Genomic DNA, 19790 nt, shown 5'->3' with positions numbered 1-19790 from the left:
CCTCTCTTAGCTAGATTTTTGTGATTAAGAACTATGCTGTCAGGGCCGGCCCGGTGGCGTAGTGGTTAAGTTCACATGCTCTGCTTCAGTGGCCCAGAGTTTGCAGGTTCAGATCCCAGGTGTGGACCTACGCACTGCTCATCAAGCCATGCTGTGGCGGTGTCCTATATACAAAATAGTGGAAGATGGGCACAGATGTTAGCTCAGGGCCCATCTTCCTCAGCAAAAAGAGGAAGATTGGCAACGGATGTCCAATCTTCCTCAAAACAGAAAAAAAAAAAGAACTGTGTTGTTTTTAGCAGCTAGCAAAATGCTTTATGACTTAGGAAATGCACGGTAAATGTTTGTTGCGTGGATGAATTAAGTGCATAGATAGGTTTCACAGTATGTAAACGCAAAATTTTGTTTTGTTTTGCTTTGTCTTTTGAAGAGTGGTGTGGGATGAGAAGGCTTGTGGCTTAGTGGCCTATACACTGTTCTTTTCCTGCTTCTTAAACGATGGTGTACTCCAGCCTCTACTTGGCCCTCTTCTCATTTTATACTCTTTATCCAATAATCTCATCTTTTCCCACTGCCCCAGTTACTACCTATGTGCTCTTGATTTCAAATGCATCACCAGCCTGGATAACTTGTCTCTCTAGTTGTCTACTGTAGAGGCCCACTTAAGTGCTTTACAAGCATTCAAACTCGCCGTGTGTAAAACCAAACTCTTCTTTCCTATAACTGTCTTTGTCCTATGGGAGTGATGTGGTTCCTTCCCACCTCCAAATCAGTCACCTGTTCCTGCTGCTTCTACTACTTAAAGTTTTCTAGAATATGTTCTCTTGTTTCATTCCTTAATGCCGCTGCCTTATTAAGATCTGTGAGGTGATCCCTTATGTCTGTTTCCTCTGCTATGATGCTTTGAGGAAAGGACTAACACAGTTTCTATATTCTTTTAAAAGGGTTTGTTTTCTTGTTTATCTCTTGTGCTCATCTGTGAACCATTTAAGGGCAATGATTTTGGTCTTGTTCCTGTTTTTTTTTTTTATCCTCAGTGCCTAGTCCAGTGATGGTACATAGTAGGCCCTTGGTAAATGTTGGTAATGGCGGTGGAACATGTTAAGTGAAGAGTGGTTGTGAATATATATATATTTCATATATATGGCAAATTCTAAGTGTTGGATAAGTTGTCTATAGTTTGCTCAATGATAAATTATGCTTTTTTTTCCTGAGCAAATGAAATAATTAAAATCTAAATGGGATAATGTATGGGAAGTGCTTAGCACAATGGCTGATACATAGTAAGTTCTAAATCACTTTTTAGTATTGGTAGCTAAATAAAAGCTCTTTGTAAGTAATATTTCAAAATAAAAGTTGATATGCATTTTACTTACTTGACTATTTTAGCAAAACTTATTTTAAGTTTTTACTTATTTTCTGTTGCTAGAATGAATCATTACTAGAATTTTAATTAGACTCAAAGATGGAAAAGGAAGCAGTATTATCTTCAAAGAGTTTGTATTTCTTTTTTTTTTTCCATTGTTGTTTATCTCAAAATATTTATTTTTTCCCATGATCACATAATGTCTTTACGCTTATTCTTTCCAGACGTGCAGCTCTTTTTCACAAATTATTATGAGTGGTTCTGTAAACATAATTAAGATTATCTTAAGCCTTTGAAGTCTTGTGATCATGTTAGGAAAATTAGGGAGTTTTAGTTCAAGATTTAAGGTTTGGTTTCTGAAAAGTTCAACGATCTTGGAACAGGACATATTGTATCCTACCACTTAAAATACCGTGGTTTTCTTCATTAATAGTTATGTGTATAGCAGTTAACAGTCTAGCTTTTTGGTGTCAGACAGACCTGGGCTTGATTCTGCCTCTTGCAAACTGTCTAACTTTTGCCTGTATCTCCCTTTTAAGGTTGTGAGTATTAAAGGAGATAATGCATATAAAGCACTTAGCAGAGTGTCTGGCACAGAGTAAATGCTAATAAGAGCTATTCTTATTAGCTGTTGTAGTACTCCAAATGCCAGCCTGGACATAGTATTATAATCTGGAATATTAGTTATGATGTGAATTTGGATTAAATGTGGATGAAACTGTGTTTCTCACAATTACGTATGGGAAATCCTGATGCATACTACGTAGTTTAAATTCATGACGTTTGAAGCTCATCTTTTCTTTAATGCTAGTGTTGAAAAGGGATTACACTGTATTAAATTAACCTGTTCTTGATGTTTTTATCATAGCTTGGTAGTATACACAACAGATACATTTCTTATGAAAAAAATATTTTGTTTCAATATTGTGGTTAGCCATTTTGGAGGAAGCATACACTATTAGTGTTTAAAGTATAGTTATTTTAAAGCTAGAGGGGGAACTGGGGCAAGAGATCCAGAAGGAACAATTGCAAATTATTTTTTACTTCTTTTTGTTCTTCCATTCAAAGGTAATTCTTGGTAGGAAGTGTGTTTTATAAGCATATTTGAATTCACAAATTTTGACGTTTACTGAGGACAGACTCAGAAAATATATTTTTAATTAGAGCAAAAATCTTTACTAAAACTAGGAATTTCTTTTAGGATAAGAAATGGAAATATTCATAATAGTTGATGAATTTTCTTTGCAAATATTTGATAATTGTGCTATCTACGCATATACATACATAGGGGATTGTTAGTTTATAATCAATGAAAAGAATGAATAGATTTCTGATGAATTACTTTTTTCTTATTCCTTCATATATAGGTTTGTTCGTTCATTCATTCATCAAACATTTATTAAGGGCCAGTTATCTCCTAGGTGCTCTGCCTGGCCTGGGGATACAGAGTTGAAAAAGCCCTGCCCCTGTTCTCGTCTTAGTTAATTTATAGCCTGAGTGACTGGGAGATTGTCATTTCCAGTTGGATCCAGGATCTCTGTGTGACTTGATGATTGTTGACTTGTCTCCAGTCTCCTCCTCTTCTTCTTTACCACAGACGCTCTTCCAAATCTTTCCCACTCTCAACCCTTCTGTCCTATTCTGGTTTCTTCACTCCTAGTACATGGTCTTGCCTCTTATTCCACATGAAAAATAAACTTTTCATTGGTGACTTATTTACTATTCTCTCCCCCTAACAAGTGTATCTTTCTGTATAGTCATCATGCCCTCCTTCTCCTCCCACCTCAGGGAGAGAGATATCAGACCTGAGACCTCTACTTGGACTCTTTTTTTTTTTATTTTTTTGGTGAGGAAGATTGGCCCTGAGCTAACATCTGTTGCCAGTCCTCTTTTTGCTTGAGGAAGATTGTCCCCAAGCTCATATCTGTGCCAGTCTTCCTCTATTTTGTATGTGGGATGCCTCCGCAGCATGGCTTGAGGAGCAATGTGTAGATCTGCACCTGGGATCCGAACCCATGAACCCTGGGTTGCTGCCGAAGCGGAGGGCGTGCACTTAACCACTATGCCACAGGGCTGGCCCGCTCTATCTGGACTCTTGATCCTTCATTTCCTGCATTTTTGAGGACTTTGATAAATTCCTTTTGGTTATCTTTAGTTTCTCTTTACTAATTCCTTCCCCTTGGTCTATAGATCTACTCATCTTACTCATACACATTGAAAAATATAAATGTGTATTTGTTGGGTGAGTGAATGAAGCAGCAGATCTTTAAGCCCTGGCTCCCCTCAAGCGTCTGCCCTCCCTTGCTTTCCCATCACAGACATACTTGAGAGGGTAGTCTCTACTGGCTGTGTCAGTTATGCAATTCTCATTTATTTCTCAACTTGTGTAATTTGACCTCTTATCACTATGCTATTGAATTTCTTCTCATAGTTACTGACTGTCTGCCAAATATATTTGTTTCCTTTCTCTCCTGATTCTGCTTGACTTCCTGCTGCGTTTGATACTGCTGACCACAGGTGCTGACACCTGAGAGAATCTCCGTTTGTCTGGCTTTCACAGCGTCAGTCTGTCTTGATTCTTCTCTCTTTCTCTGACCATTTCAGTTTCCTCTCTAACTTTTCATATTTTCCATTCCTATACCTTCTTATTCTTCTCTCTCAGACTTATATGTCCTCCCTTTGTCTTCATATGCTGCTTCTTCAGTGTCTCTTTTTAAAATCCAGATGCTTATTTTCAGTAGTTTACTCAACATCTTCCTTGGTGTTCTACAGATATTTCAGATTTAAATGATTGAAATGGAACCACCATAATTTCCTTCCTCTCCAAAACCTCCTGTTTCTGTATTCCTTAGTAATTCACTTATATATTACCATTACCCATTTCAGTTATCTATCAGTGTGTAGCCAGCTACTTAAACTTAGTGATGTAAAGCGACAACCATTTTATTACGCTCACAGATTCTATGGGACAGGAATTTGGACAGAGCACAGCAGGGATTGCTTATCTTTGTTCTGTGGTGTTTGGGGCTTTACCAGGGAAGACTCAAATGGCTAAGGACTGGAATTATCTGGAGGCTCTTCACTCACATGCTTAGTCTGAACTGGGATCATTTGAAGGCTGAGCCCAGCTGGGATTGTTGATGGGAGTCCCTTTACATGGCCTCTCTATGGCACATGGGCTTCCTCACAGCATGGCATCCTCAGTGTAGTTAGACTTCTTACATGGTGGCTCAGGGCTTCAAGGGTTAGTGTCCCAGTGAATAAGGAGGAAGCTGTGTGGCCTTTTGTGACCTAGCTTTGGTAGTCAGACTAAATTCTGGATTGAAGTACTCATGTGCCTTTTCAGATTCAAGGGGAGGAGACATTGACCTCACTTCACGTTGGAAGGGGTATCAAAAAATATGTGGCCATGTTTTAAAACGACCACAGCAGATCTACTGTGTCTGGCTTAGAAAGCTTGATATCGTTCTTGTCTTTCATTTCTCCAATCCCACTCCACTTTTATGTAGCAGTCACTAAGTGCTGGCCTTTTCTTTCTTTTTATTTTTTTGTGAGGAAGATCATCCCTGAGTGGACATCTGTTGCTAATCCTCCTCTTTTTGCCGAGGAAGACTGGCCCTGGGCTAACATCGTGCCCACCTTCCTCTACTTTATATGGGAGGCCGCTGCAGCATGGCTCAATAAGCGCTGCGTATATCTGCACCCGAGATTTGAGCCTGTGAACCCCAGGCCGCCGAAGCGGAGCACGCGAACCCAATCACTACGCCACCGGGCTGGCCCCAGTACTGGCCTTTTTAATTCGAGAAATATCTCCATTTCTCCATTATCATGAACCTAGGTAAGAATTTTATCACCTTTCACTTGAGAGTTTTCTGTAACCTCTTAATTGGTCTCTATAATCTCTCCCACCTTGAATTAAATAGTGATTCCTCATATTGATTGTAAGATAGTTCTTACTGCATACAGGTCTCTGCCCAAATTGCTTAGCTTATTTCTTAAAGTTTGGTTCTACCTGAATTTCCACTGTGCCCTTGACTTTGCTTCAACTGCTCCTTTCCCTTGACTGTCTTCCTTGCCTTCTTCACCCAGTTCCTTTCATCTTTCCGGTCTCATGTTGGCTGTCACTTCCTCTGAAGCCTTCTTAGTGACTTCAAATAATGTCACTTCTTCCTCTGTTGGTTCATATGTTTATCTCCTGCCGTTAGAGTGACCATAGCTTCCACGAGGTCAGGGACTGCGTTTTAAATCATCTGCCACAATTGCCTTGCCCATAGTGACGGACTCAGTAAATGCTTGCTAGTAAATGGTTTGGTGGAATTCTCCGAAGGTTTGAATGAGTTACTGGGCTTTCTAAAATGTCTATAAAATTACCGAGGAGTCATTTTTGCCTTGAGAGTATTGTGCTTAGAGAAGCTTTCAAATAAGAGAGTTTACATTTTGTGCGTCAATGTTTTTATTTCAGTTAAAACATATACAACAAAACCCAAACGTTTATTTGAAATATTATTCTTGTGTTCCAGAAAATTTAGGGAAGTGGGCAAGTATCAGATTTAAAACAAGCTTTGATAAGATTAAAGGCTATGAGAATAAAGTTGAAATCAGAACAGTATTGTTTTCAGTTGTGGCATTTAAAGCTTTAATTTTGGCCTTGAAATATTTCACATTACAGATTTCCTTCCAGCCTGTTTCATTTTGGTCAGGAGCGCATGCTGGTTCGCTTTTGGCAGTTGCACTGTGTGAAAGGGCTGGGGTCAGTGCTGCTGCGCAGAAATGGGTCAATGAGCGTTCAGATGAAAGGGAAAAACTTTTAAAGACTCTTTATTGTCGGTGTAATAAGACAATCATTATGAGCTTGAACTGCTCACCATGTTCTTGCTTCCTCCTTCATCTCTCAAATGCTTTGCCAAATTAACCACATCAACCAATTTTAGAGAAAATGGATTGCTGTTTTAAATAGTTCTTTAGCTGTTATTCTTCAGAAGCTTCTTTGGAAGGTCTCTCTCTTCTCTTGTCTTCCAAAGGGATGTAAGTCTCCTTTGTGCTTCTGTAACAATCTTAAATGGCCACTTAAAGAGAGCAGGCAGCGTGTTCTACTTCAGTGAATGATAAAGTACAACCACCTATTTTCCAGCTGAGCTGGAAGGAAGAATCTATCCTACTGTTGCTTTAAAAGATGATTTTATTACTGTCAGGACAGATAACCAGCTAGGATTTTCTAAGAGCAATAAATGACAAGTTGGTTTACTGCCTGTGGCTCTTAAACAATGTAACATTCTTAAATTAAGGTAGGAAGGTACTCAGGTAGTCTTTGAAGGCAATCTAGATCCCCTGCATGGAGATAGCGTTGCTCTCTGTTTAGATTTTTCCTCAACAGAACAAGACGGTTAAGCTTTCTCCAAACCCTGGAACAGCCTTTGCTCTCAAATTTGTGCTGGAATGTTATCTGGAGTGTGATGGGGCTCTTTGCCAGTCACCATGGAAACTGACCAAGGATCTATCTAGTCCTATCCTTTGGGCTGTTTGGAGCGGCTTAAATAAAAGATGACCAACATATCTAATCTTATTCTCCACATATGTATTTTGTTTAAAAATGATTAAAAATACAGCTTGTTTAAGGGAGAGGAGGGTGTCTGTATCATATTTCTGTTAGGCTGTTTAAAACATTCTATGCAGCTGAAGAGTATTTTGGCCAAGAAACATTAATGAAAATTCTCATTTTGGATGGGCATAATTCCATTGGTTTGTGATTCTGTCTCTTGGCCTCTGTGCTTATATATGCAACGGAATAACAAATACTAAATTTCCATTTACCTGCTTAGTGATTGATGGAGAGGGACTTGTCACAGAAATTAAGGCGTGGGTATTATTTTATGATAGCATTGCCAAGTGAAATGTGATTTAAGTTATGGTGTCAGAGACATAAAAGTTAAAAGCATCTGTGAGCAATTAAGGTAATTAAGTATTCAGATATTATAGACATCTAATAGTACATCTTCTGAATGACCAGTCTGTAGCTAAAGTTAAGGAAGGCTGTATATTTACAGTAATCTTCAGAAGCCTGAACATTGACAGTCTCTCCTGTTTCCTTACTCGGGGCGGGGCTGGTGAACAGAGGAGGAAGATCCGACAGAAACTATCTTGGGACTTACCTGGTGCTGATAGAAGAGTCTTTTTTCTTAATTAGTTAATTTTAAAAATTGAGGTGAAGTTCACATTGATAGAAGAGTTTGTGTTGTGAGCCACACTGATTGCATTGTTCCATTTTCAAGGTCTGACTCTGATTGAAAAGACGAAATGGCAACTTGGATGATTGAGGCTTCCTCTTGGTTCTTTCACAGAACATGATTTCCTTTAATGTCCAGTAAAGTCTATTAGTATAAAATGAAAGTGGAGGGTGTGATACTCAGTGCTTCTACAAATAGAGATATTTTCATTCATTTGTTCAAGTATTTACTGAGTACTTACTGTGTGCTAGGTGGGGCACTTTTTTGGGTCCTGGAGATACAGTGGTAAAAAAGTCCAAGTTTCTGTTTTTAAGGAGTTTACGGTCTAGTGGAAGAGATATAATAAGTAAACATATACTTTTAGGTAGTAATAAGAGTTATGAAAGATAATAAAGCAGTGTAAGGAAATAGTGATGGGAGGTGCTGTTTTGGGTAGGGTTGTCAGGAAGGGGCTCTCTGAAGACATCTGAGCAGATATTAAATGGATTGAGAAACTGGGCCACAGGAAGAGCAAAAGCCCTGAGGTTGACTACCTTGGATTGTATAAGAACAGCAGAAAGGTCATTGTGACTAGAGTGGACCAGGGGAGAGTTAGGCAATAGCATGTTGTACAGAGCCTTATAAGCCATGGTGGAAATTTGGACTTTTTTCTGGGTATGATGTGGTGGATTTTTGATCAGGCCAGTGACATGATCTAATTTACTCCTTAAAAGAATGCGGCTGCATTGTAGAGCATAGACTGTAGGGGAATAAGAATGGAAGCAGGGAGACTTGCTAGTAGCTAATGCAGGAGTTTAGGCGAAAGATGATAGCTTGGACTGTCACCTACCTTAGCAGTGGAGGTAGTGATAAGTACTTAGGTTCCAAAAGTACTTTGAAGATAGAGTCAGGAGGACTTGCTCATGAGTTAGATATAGATGGTGAAGGAAAGAGATAGTTCCTTTGTTTTTTTTTTTTTTTTTTAGTATAGTAAAATAATTTACATAACATGAAATTTAACCATTTTTAAGTGTATAATTCAGTGGCATTAAGTACATTCACACTGTTGTACAACCATCACCACTATCCATCCCAAACTGAAACTCTATATCCGTTAAACAGTAACTCCCCATTTCCCTCTATCCCCAGCCCATGGCAACCACCATTCTACTTTCATTCTCTATGCATTTGGCTATTCTAGGTACCTTGTGTAAGTGGAATCATACAATATTTGTGCTTTTGTGCCTGGCTTATTTCACTTAGTATAACGTTTTCAAGATTCAGCCATGTTGTAGCATGTATCAGAATTTTATTTCTTTTTAGGTTCCTTGGTTTTGGTTTGAGCAACTGTATGAATGGTAATGGTATTTCCTGAGATGGAGAAGACTTCTGAAGGAGAGGTTGGGGGAGTTTAAGATCACATGTTAAGTTTAAAATGCTTAATAGACGCCTGAGTGGATATATTGGTAAGTCCAGAGCTCAGAGGAGAAATTGGGGTTGGAGATTTAAATTTGAGTGTCATCAGTGTATAGGTGGTATTTAAGGCTGTAGAACTAAATAAGATCACCTGGGAAGTAAGGGTAGCTTTGACTAACAGTAGTCTTTTAACCAGCAGTACCTTGTAAGTTTGTGATAAAGGAATACGTATATTCCAAGACTTATCTAAGTTGCTAAACCTATAGAGAGTTTAAAAAATTGACATTGGTTTTAAATATTCTAATTGGTATAGCACATTGGTTTTAAGCAGTTGTCTGCTTGTTATTTTATTAGCCAATTCCCTTACTTTCTTTGGCTTAAAATAGTGGTAAACTTTTTTTAGGAGTTCTCTGAGGAATTAAAAAAAAATTTGTGTCAGGATGAATTGGGTACTGAATAGAATGGTTATTTCCAAAAGCTACATAGCATAGAAATTTTATCTTGGTAGAGACAATTTGAAAATTAATAGATGCCAGTGATAATAGGATAGAGGGGGCTTGTTTATGAACAGAGTATTTTAGTGAGCAAACACCAGCTGTGCATGACTGAGGGTGGCATTCATCCAGGGGAAGGATGTTTTGGGGAAAATTTGTGTACTTTTTTTTTGTCTTTTTTACCGGAGAGGCTTTTTAGTTATACTACTGGTCTCGTTTCTTTTCCAAAGGATTAAGTTTTAAAAGAAGGATCAGACCACTCTGGTGGTGTGAGGTGGGGTGGAGGACATATTTGGAGTAAGAGGGGTGTTTGCAACAATACTGGGGTAGAACTTTCCTTAGACACTGTGGTTCATAGGCATTTGACCAGGTACTTAAAAGACGAATCTTAATATTACTTGTTTTTCTCCATTTAATGAGAATTGCTCAGTTTAATTAGCTCCCAGTTTTGTCTTTACAATGGTTACATTTGTAATATGAATTGTGAATATCAATTCTTTTAAAAGAATTTTCCCCATTGTAAGTAATACGTGTTTTGAGCATCAAATCTTTGCAAGAGTAGTCTGGTAGTAGAAATTGTTTTTATAATGGAGAAAAAAGGGATTTGATTTCATGTTACTTAAGGATATTATAAGTAATCAAAAGAAAAAGGGAAATTTGCAAATCTAGAGTATCTACCAAATGTGATTTTTAAAGGAGGAAATTGAAGTCGGGAAAGAATAGACTTGCTTGGAAACAAGTCCTATAAATGGAACTTGAGTAGCTAACATCTGCCTTTGACAAAATGCCCTGCAAAGCTGCTACTTCTCCTTGTAGCCCTTGAGTTAGGGCTCTGACATTTTCATATTTGCCATGGAAATGATTGTGATAATATAAATGATGTTTTATTTTTATACAGGATTAGATAGAGAAGATGGAACCCAGCTGTTGTTTAAATGCGTGTCTTCTGAAACATTGCAGGAAATATGACATAGGCAGTAGTAAATCAAAGGTGGCAGAGCGGGAATTGCTGAGGCTCCTGGAGCAGGGGTGGGACAGACAACCTCTCCTGTTTCTCTTGGTTTTGACTCTGGCAGAGTTGCACAGGTTAGCTGATTACATCGCATAGCCTGTGGTTTTGTGATTCAGTTTGTGAAACTGGGGAACCCAAGGCATTCGTCTAAAGTGTGTTTGTTAACTATCTGCTATATGTCAGACACTGTGGTAGGAATTTTGGATAGAGTGGTGAATAAGACAATCCAAGTTGTTTATTTACATCTGTGATAAGTGCCACAAAGGAGAAATCTTGTTGTCAGGAGAGCGTATAACAGGATACTGATCCTAATCTGAGGGTTGAGGGAAGACTTCCGCAAGCGAGTAGTCACATCTGCCTTCCTACAACCAGTGTTATTTCTGTCACATTACGTTACTCTGTTTGATTTTTTTTCATGGCAATAATTATTATCACCCCAAATTCTTATTTACTTATCCTCTTCCTCCATGTCTTACCCCACGCCGATTAGAATGAAAACTCCTGGAAAGCAAGGACCTTTGTGCCAGAAAATGCTGAGTGGAAGGGAGCGTGGGGAGGTGGAGGAACCGAAAGAAGGCCAATGAGGTGACAGTGTGAAAGGGAGAGTAGCAGCCCTGGAGACCGTGTCAAGGATTTTAGAATTTATCCTAAGGGCAATGGGAAGCAATTTTAAGCAGGGGATAGACATGATCACATCTGCTTAAAAATTACTTCACTGTTGCATGGAGAATGGAGGGCCTGTTAGAAGTGGGCACAGGAGACCAGTGTAGGCTGTTACAGTGACCTAAGCAGGAGAGCATGGTGATGTCTTGGACTAGGTGATGGCGGTGGAAGTGGAGGAGGAGGTAAAGTTGGTAGGTCTTGATGCTGGGTTGGATATGAGAGAGGAGAGGAAGGAGTTAGGGATGACCTCCATTCCAGGCTTCTTGATTGTACAACTGAGTTGATGTCAGATACATTTTCCCAATGCATTTGAAAAATAATATGCATATTTTCAAGTTTGGTATACAGTAGACTTGCCCCTGATTGTGAAAATTCAGCAAATGTGTTGAATTTTTCCAGTCAACTTTTGGTCAAGATAGAAAAGCACAATACTTTTTAGTCTATACTGTTTTACCTACTAATAAGTAATCTACGTCTTTGCTTAAGGCTTGCTAATTGTTATAATTGACTGGATTCCTAGCAGTTTTCTTTTCTTTTTCTTTTTTTTTGCTGAGGAAGATTCACCCTGAGCTAACGTCTGTGCCAGTCTTCTTCTATTTTGTGTGTGGGTCACTGCCACAGCATGACTGCCTACGAGTAGTATAGGTCCACGCCCCAGAACCGAACCTGGGCTGCTGAAGCAGAGTGTGCCAACCATTAGGTCACAGGGCTAGCCCCATCCTAGCAGTTTTTTTTCATGGTTTTATTGAGATATAATTCTCATACTATACAGTTCATGTATTTGAAGTGTACAATTCGATGTCTCTTAATATATTCACAGAATTGGGCATCCATGACCATCAATTTTAGAGCGTTTTCATTACCCTAGAGAGAAACCTTGCATCCCTTAGCCATCATCCCTCAATCTCCCCATGTACCCCAGCCCTAGGCAACCACAAATTTACTTTTTGTCCCTATCCATCTGCCTATTTTGGACATTTCATATAAACAGAATCATATAATATATGGTCTTTTGTGACTGGCTTCTGTAACTTAGCATAATATTTTCAAGGTTCATCTATGTCATAGCATGTTTCAGTTCTTCATTTCTTTTTATTGCTGAGTAATAGTCTATTGTATGGATAGACCACATTTTATTTATCCGTTTCGTCAGTTGATGGACATTTTGGATTTCGGTTGTTTCTGCTTTTTGGCTATTATGAATAATGCTGCTATGAATATTTGTGTGTGTTTTTATGTGGACATATATTTTCAGTTCTTTTTTTTTTTTAATTTCATTTTCTTATTTTTATTTTTTTGTGAGGAAGATCAGCCCTGAGCTAACATCTGCCAATCCTCCTCTTTTGCTGGGGAAGACTGGCCCTGGGCTAACATCTGGCAGATCTTCCTCCACTTTATATGGGACGCCGCCATAGCATGGCTTGACAACGCGGTGCATCAGTGCGCACCTGGGATCGAAACCCGGGCCGCCAGCAGCGGAGCGTGCGCACTGAACTGCTACACCATGGGGCTGGCCCTTCAGTTCTTTTGAGGATATATCTAGCAGTAGAATTGCTGGGTCATGTGACAACTCTGTTTAACCTGAGGAACTACCAAACTATTTTCCAAAGTGTTGTACTATTTTACATTCCTACCAGCAGTATATGAAGATTCCAATTTTTCCACATCCTTTCCAATATTTAATTTTCTGTCTTGTTGATTGTAGTCACCCTTATGGGTGTGAAGTGGTTTCTCATTGTGGTTTTGAATTGCATTTCCCAGCAGTGTTTCTGTTGGACTAGAATGATAATGAGATGAAAGCTGGGCAGTTTACTGGCTGGCATAGATTTTGTTTTTTTTCGGTGAGGAAGATTGCCCCTGCACTAATATCCATTGAGGAAGATTAGCCCTGAGCTAACCTTTGTGCCCATCTTCCTCATTTCATATGTGGGATGCCACCACAGCATGGCTTGATGAGTCGTGTGTGGGTCTGCGCCCAGGATTCCAACCTGCGAACCCTGGGCTGCCAAGCGGAGTGCACGAACTTAACCACTACACCAGCAGGCTGGCCGTGGCATAGAATTTAAGAAGTTATTTTAATTATAATAAAGTAGAGATGAATTGGCATATATAAGTAAGTATTTTAAGCATTTTCTAAGGCTTTACATTGTCTTTCTGGTTCTCATTTAGCAAATAACAGTTAAAACATTTTATTTTCTCCCTTAAGTTCAAAAAGGTTTTGAGATTCCACAAAAATAATTTTCGCAAATACCCCAAATATTTTTGTCATAGTTTTTCTTTACCTTTAAAATACAATCTTTGGGGCCGGCCCCGTGGCTTAGCGGTTAAGTGCGTGCACTCCGCTACTGGCGGCCGGGGTTCAGATCCCGGGCACGCACCAATGCACTGCTTCTCCAGCCATGCTGAGGCCGTGTCCCACATACAGCAACTAGAAGGATGTGCAACTATGATGTACCACTATCTACTGGGGCTTTGGGGGAAAAAAAAAAGGAGCAGGATTGGCAATAGATGTTAGCTCAGAGCCCGTCTTCCTCAGCAAAAAGAGGAGGATTAGCATGGATGTTAGCTCAGGGCTGATCTTCCTCTCTCTCTCTCACACACACACACACACACACACACACACACACACACACACACACAAAATAAAATAAAATACAATCTTTGTCCCTTTTGGCTCCTAAACAACATAGTTGAGAATGTCTAAGTGATTATGGACAAATTCAATTGAACAATCCAAGGACCCTCTTGTACCAGCCACTGTGTTTACTCACCGGCGCTACCTTCACAAAGCCTCCAGCCTTGTCGGGGAGAGATGCGCATATTCATTTACATGTAAGGAAGAATGTGGCAAGTGCAGCAGTTGGTGGATGTAAACAGAGTATGTTAATACCATTAATTAATTCCAATTTTAAGCAGAGGCAGTAATTTGAAGGCTAGGTAGAATTTTGGCAGGTAGAAAAAGAGCAGAAATGAAGAGAATTCTAAGTTGAAGAAACTGTGTGAGCAAAGTTATGGTAGTGGGAAATTATAAGGTGTTTGGAATGAGAAGGAGTCTGTATGGCTATAGTGGATGGTATATTGGGACAAGGGGACCTGTGGGGAATCCAGCTAAAGATAGACTGGATGCATATGACATATAAAGGAGTTTGGATTTTGTCCTGTCATCAGTGGGATACATTACTAAGTTTTCTACTGATGTACAGTTCATGATAAAATTTGTACTGTTCATAGGTAAGATTTATAGAGGTGTTGAAGAACAAATTAGAGACAGATTGGAGATGAGGGAGGCCATTGCAATAGCCAGAGGAAGAGTTGACTTATCAACTAAAATTGGCTTAAAAATAGGGGTTTATTATTTCACATAACAAGAAATCCAGAAGTTAAAGAGTTGGTTAACAAGCAGCCCAACTATATCAGGGCTCTGGGGAGGCATTTCTGCATTTCTCTTGGCTTAATCCTTGTGGGCACAATCATGAAGAGGAAGAAAAAGGGTGTGCTCTCTTTTGTTTTTTGTTAGGGAAGAAAACTTTCGTCAGGCACTCCCTACCTTCACTGACCAGGACTGGATCTCATGACTGTGACTTGGCTGCAAAGGAGGCTGGGAAAGTGGGGCATCTGACATTTTCCACCTTTATAGTGGGAGCTGAGCTCTGCCTGTGAAAAGAAGGGGTGGAGGTAGGAGTTCTCGGTTGGTAGCAACCAGTAATGTCTGCAGATGCTCACATCCTCTAGCTAGTAGTAAAAAGGCAAAGGAAGAGACAGATTTAACAGAAAGATTAGAAGGGGAGGAGAAATTAAAGATGACTCCAGGTTTTGGTGGTGAATGAAAAGATGACGATGTCATTTACCAAAATGTATTTTGCAATGTAGAATTGAATTGGGTTCTTAATCTGTTAATAACACTTATTTAATCTAAAGCTCCATGTCCAGGACTCTATGATCTCACCTTCTAATCCCTAAACCTAATGGAACATGGAGGAGGCAGTTGGAGGAAGTACGGTGGTGGTTTTTAAGTGCTGCTCCTAGGACCAGTGCCAGCTTGCTGCATAAGAATCACCTGGGGAGCTTGTTAAATAAATCAGAATCTCTGGGAATTTATTATTTTTAGGTCTGGGATTTGACCATCAATTTTGTGAGCAAGCTCCCAGGTGATTCAGATTCAGGTAATTCTGATACACAGCTAGCTCTGAGTATATTTGTTAGGAAAAGCGTGGATGTCGGTTTCAGGCAAACCTGAATTTGAATCCCAACTCTTCACTTATTAGCTGTGTGAACATGGGCAAGGCACTTGACCTCTCAGAGCTCAAGAAATGTATAATAATAATAATAATAATAATAATAGTATTTTACAGAGCTATCTATAGAGATAGATATGTAACAGATGTCTGGCATAATGACTGACACGTAGTAAGGATTCAGTAACTGGCTCTTTTAATGTATGTTTGCCTGTAGTAAGGACTGTGCGTTTGATTTAGCAAAGAAACACAGATTTCTATACAGCTACAAAATGATCCTTAATGTGCACTTATTACTTCTATCTGAATTGATATTGTCTGTTTTCTGTTTTATAAGAGCAAGAATCATGTCTAGTTTAAGCTTTTATATGAGATTAACGTGAAAAATAGCCTCTACTAAATATTAAGTAACGTATTTCACAGAAATTGGTGTTAGGGTTTTTGGTATATTAGCCTATTTTTAAGTTATACACTTATATAGATTACACAAAATAGACACAGCCAAAACTGCAGTTAAGATAATAAACAAAGGCTCAAATGTTCAAACCTAGAAGGTTTTTTCTGGGCCAAAAGGAAATCACCTATTGATTACAATGGACTAGGCAGCAAGACAAAAAATTCATTATGTTCTGCTGCTATTTTTCCTGTTTCAGTGTATAAAGAGGTCTTGTTGGAAGGGAGAAAAGACACTAACACTGAGTATTTATGTTGTGCTAGGAATTTGTAGTTTGTCTCATGGCAGAGAGGCCACGTGTTGTAGTGGTTACCTGTGGACTCTGAAGGCATGTTGCCTGGCTTCCTGTCCTAGTTCCTGCTCTTACAGCTGCCTGACTTTAGGAAAATTACTAACCTTCTGTGCCTTGGTTTCTTCAGTGACTGTTAGTTTACACCTACCTCATAAGGTTGTTGTGAGGAGTAAATAAGCTATCATACTTAAAGTGTTTAGGAAGTGCCTGGCATATAGTATAGTATAACTGTTAGCTATTCTTTAAGTTTGCTCTATAATCTCACAAAAGTCCTGTAAGGTAGGTGTCTTCTAAATGATTATTTTATGGGTAAGAAAACAGGTTTGGTGAGGTTAGTAACTTATCCACAATCATCCTTCTCTTTAGTGATGCAAATCCTAGATTGCTTCCCCATGCATTCTACTATGCCTTTAATATGTTAGTTATCTAAAAAAATCCTAAAAATGGTGATAACTTATGTGATTCGTATGGTATTAAGTAACATTGATTTTCATTTATCAAAACCTTTTTGCCACTTGGCAGTAGAATTAATAGAAATTCTATTGAATTTTGAGAAAGGTATTAATATTTTGAAAAAAGCCTATTATTGATCCTTGCTTTAAAATATTGCATCGAGGGGTAACTGAGATATTTAAAAGTATACCATATGTTGCAGTAGCTATTTAACTGAAATTAATTACATAAATATAACTTACCTGGGTTTAGGTAATGATATTTTTATAATCATTGTGTAAGTAATGATCATAATGGTACCTTGAGGGTTTTTCATAGTGTCGGGGGAAGAGGGAGAATCTCCCTCTGCCCTTTTCCTTAAGGTTCTTATGGCTGGCCAAATAATCAACGAGACAGGTTAGCAGGAGAAAATAATACCAAGTTTAATAACATGTATACATGGGAGAAACTCAGAAATGAGCAACTCATCCCTCTGTCTAAGCTGCTTGCTTAAGTATTGCAGCTAAAGGCGAGGAGCGTGTTGGGGGTGGGTAGTGGCCTGGGACTTCAGAGGGCAGGAGGACAATTCTTTTCGGGGTCATCTATAGATAATGTGGTCAGGGAGAGACAGAGTTTTTGATAAAAGGGGCTTGGTGCCCCTCCCATTGTAACATCTATTTTACATTATCTTTATAGCCATCATGATAGAAGATCTGTTCCAGGAAGGAGCCACCATGTCAAATTTTTTAGGCAGTTAGTGGGGGAGGTCAAATGTCCTTCAGAGAAAACAATCAAGGTAAAGAGATATATTTCAGGGTGGCCAAATTTTGATCTCCCACAATAGTTTTTGAACTTTATTTTTAATTTGTTGTATAGTTATGTATATATTTGAATACGATGCAATTGTTTCTTTCACTCATGGTCTGGGTGCCACCTGTGATTAAGTAGATTATCTAAATCCTGAAGGTTTAGACATTTTATAGAAAATATCAAGTTATGCTTGCTAATGGATAACCACTGATGTGTATTAATAATTGACTTGGAACATGTGTGTCTACCTCTGTGGTATCTTTTATAAGAATAATTCAGTGTACTGAATAAGGAACCTAACGTTAAATATTGAAATGAAAGATAAGGCAGTATTTTTTTTTTTTTTGATTAATTGTGTATCAGAGGGGTGGAAGTGTATTAAACTAGATCCTCAAACCAGTCTTCTATTAGGAATTTTTTTCTTACTTGCTCTTTGTCCTCCTCCATAAGCACATGGACATACGCCCCCAATCACCCAACACAATAAGATAAAAATACTCTTTTATAAGATAATCTTCAGGTAGGGAAAAGCCCCAACCTGCTTTTCCCCTCCATTTTCTGTATGGTTTTAGGTAGAAAGCATTATGCACAACATGCGTTGAGATTTCCAATTAGCAGCAGTAGCAATTTTGTCTGAAACAGCTCTAAAGAAGATATGGGCTAGTTGTTTCCTCCTCAGTACCCTTTGGCCTACCTTTTAAATTTCTTTTGGTAAAGTGCAGCTTGCTGCCAGTAATTCATTCTCTCACTTTGTTTGTGGAAATTACTGGAGTTGATTATGAGTTAGAGAACAGTTACCCTAAATTTACATTTAGTATATTCTTCCTTAGTTTCATTTCTTTTATAACATATTGGTGGCAAAACTATTGCACATCCTTTGAATTTCATGATCTGATTCTGTCCAATAAGAAGTTATCCAGATTTTTCTCACAGAACAATCTATCTTTTTTCCTTAATTATTCTCACTCCTCTTCCCTAACTTGGCTCTTACCAATTCATCTTTCCTCTCTCATTTTTTTCTTTTTTCTTTTTTTTTTAAAAGTGATTTATTCTCCGTTCTTTTTTTTTTTTTTTAAAGATTTTATTTATTTATTTTTTCCCCCCCAAAGCCATAGTAGATAGTTGTATGTCACAGCTGCACATCCTTCTAGTTGCTGTATGTGGGACTTGGCCTCAGCATGGCCGGAGAAGCGGTGCCTCGGTGCGCGCCCGGGATCCGAACCCCCGGCCACCAGCAGCGGAGCGCGCGCACTTAACTGCCAAGCCACGGGGCCGGCCCTCATTTTTTTTCTCAGTAAATTATTTCCCCCCTCACATCTCCTTGAGGAGTAAGGAGGGCCCGTATCCTCAGCAGGGCAGTGTTGGAAGGGTCACTGAGAGGCATAGAGCGGAGGGCATATGAAGGCATGGGTTTTAAAACCAGCTGTTTGGCTCCTGTGATTTTGAGTCTGAGGGTGGGTCGGGTGCTCTGTTCTCATCCGATTCCTGTGATTGCTGCGTGGCTTTTCTTGGGAAGAGCTGCTGTCAGAACTGTAAATGCTCTTCCCTGCACTGCATTTTAGTTAACGGACATTCTGAAGGAATCGAGGCTGGCTTTCAGTGCTTTTGCTGCAGTACTTTATCTGGTTTGGGAAAGATTCTTGTTTGGTTGGGTTTCTAGGTCCATAGACTTAGATTCTGGCAAAACAGTGGCTGGTTGATGTCACAAATAAGATGATGATTATTTCCAGAAGTTAGTGTCTAGAAGTATCTTTTTCTGCATTTTGTGCATTACCATGGTGATAGAAGGCTTTCTAATTTTTCTCTGATTTGGAAGACTTTACTTACTAAGGGCGTTAATACTTTTTTTTCCTTTAATTATATAGGCTAAGGATTAAGGTTTTTCATTTCTTAATCTTAGTTATTTTACCCCTAATTTATTTTCCCTGTTACTTACTAAATGAAAATGTGGGACTTAAAGGAATTGCTTCTTGTTAAAGAAGATGTTGCTTATCCTGCTCTGGAAAGGAAAAAAAAAATGCAACAAAGCCTTTTTATATTTAAAATCCTATTGAACCTAATCTTGCTAGTGAGCAAGTCTAAAAATTGCCCCCTTTTTAATGAGTCCTTTAATACCATGTTGTAGCTTTAGTTTTCAAAGATTTAGGTCATGTACTCTTATCATACTTTTTTATAGGAGCCCACCATAGCCATTCTTTGCACTAGATTTTCCTCCATGAAGTCCCATTTTTCTGGAGTTAAGATCAATAGAAAAATGAAGATGACATTGGATTTTCTTGGGGAAAAGTGGTAGTTAGGAATAGACTGCAAGGAAATTTATGACTCTTTCTTTAATACCAGCATATTTTTAACCTTGCATACATTATGTAATTTTGAATCCTATAACTTAAAATGTTAGTATAGAAGTATTAGG

At 38.8% G+C, this 19790-nt stretch overlaps 1 protein-coding gene across 6 annotated transcripts in view; it reads left to right on the top strand.

Annotated features, from left to right (window-relative positions):
- NUBPL (NUBP iron-sulfur cluster assembly factor, mitochondrial) overlaps positions 1-19790 on the top strand; it is a 179804-nt gene that overhangs the window by 10596 nt on the left and 149418 nt on the right. Inside the window, exon 1 of one of the 6 annotated variants that reach the window (XM_058540762.1) lies at positions 4986-5204. The exons of the other annotated variants lie outside the window; for them this stretch is intronic. Within the exon in view, the coding sequence (XP_058396745.1) occupies positions 5195-5204 (10 nt within the window). The 5' untranslated portion in view covers positions 4986-5194. Of the gene's footprint in view, positions 1-4985; positions 5205-19790 lie in introns of those variants that run through there. 6 annotated transcript variants of the gene reach the window in all.

Source organism: Diceros bicornis, chromosome 5, assembly GCF_020826845.1.
Source record: "Diceros bicornis minor isolate mBicDic1 chromosome 5, mDicBic1.mat.cur, whole genome shotgun sequence".
Lineage (NCBI taxonomy): Eukaryota > Metazoa > Chordata > Mammalia > Perissodactyla > Rhinocerotidae > Diceros > Diceros bicornis.
The sequence above is the reverse complement of the archived record's forward strand: the minus strand, read 5'-3'. Positions and strand labels throughout refer to the sequence as shown.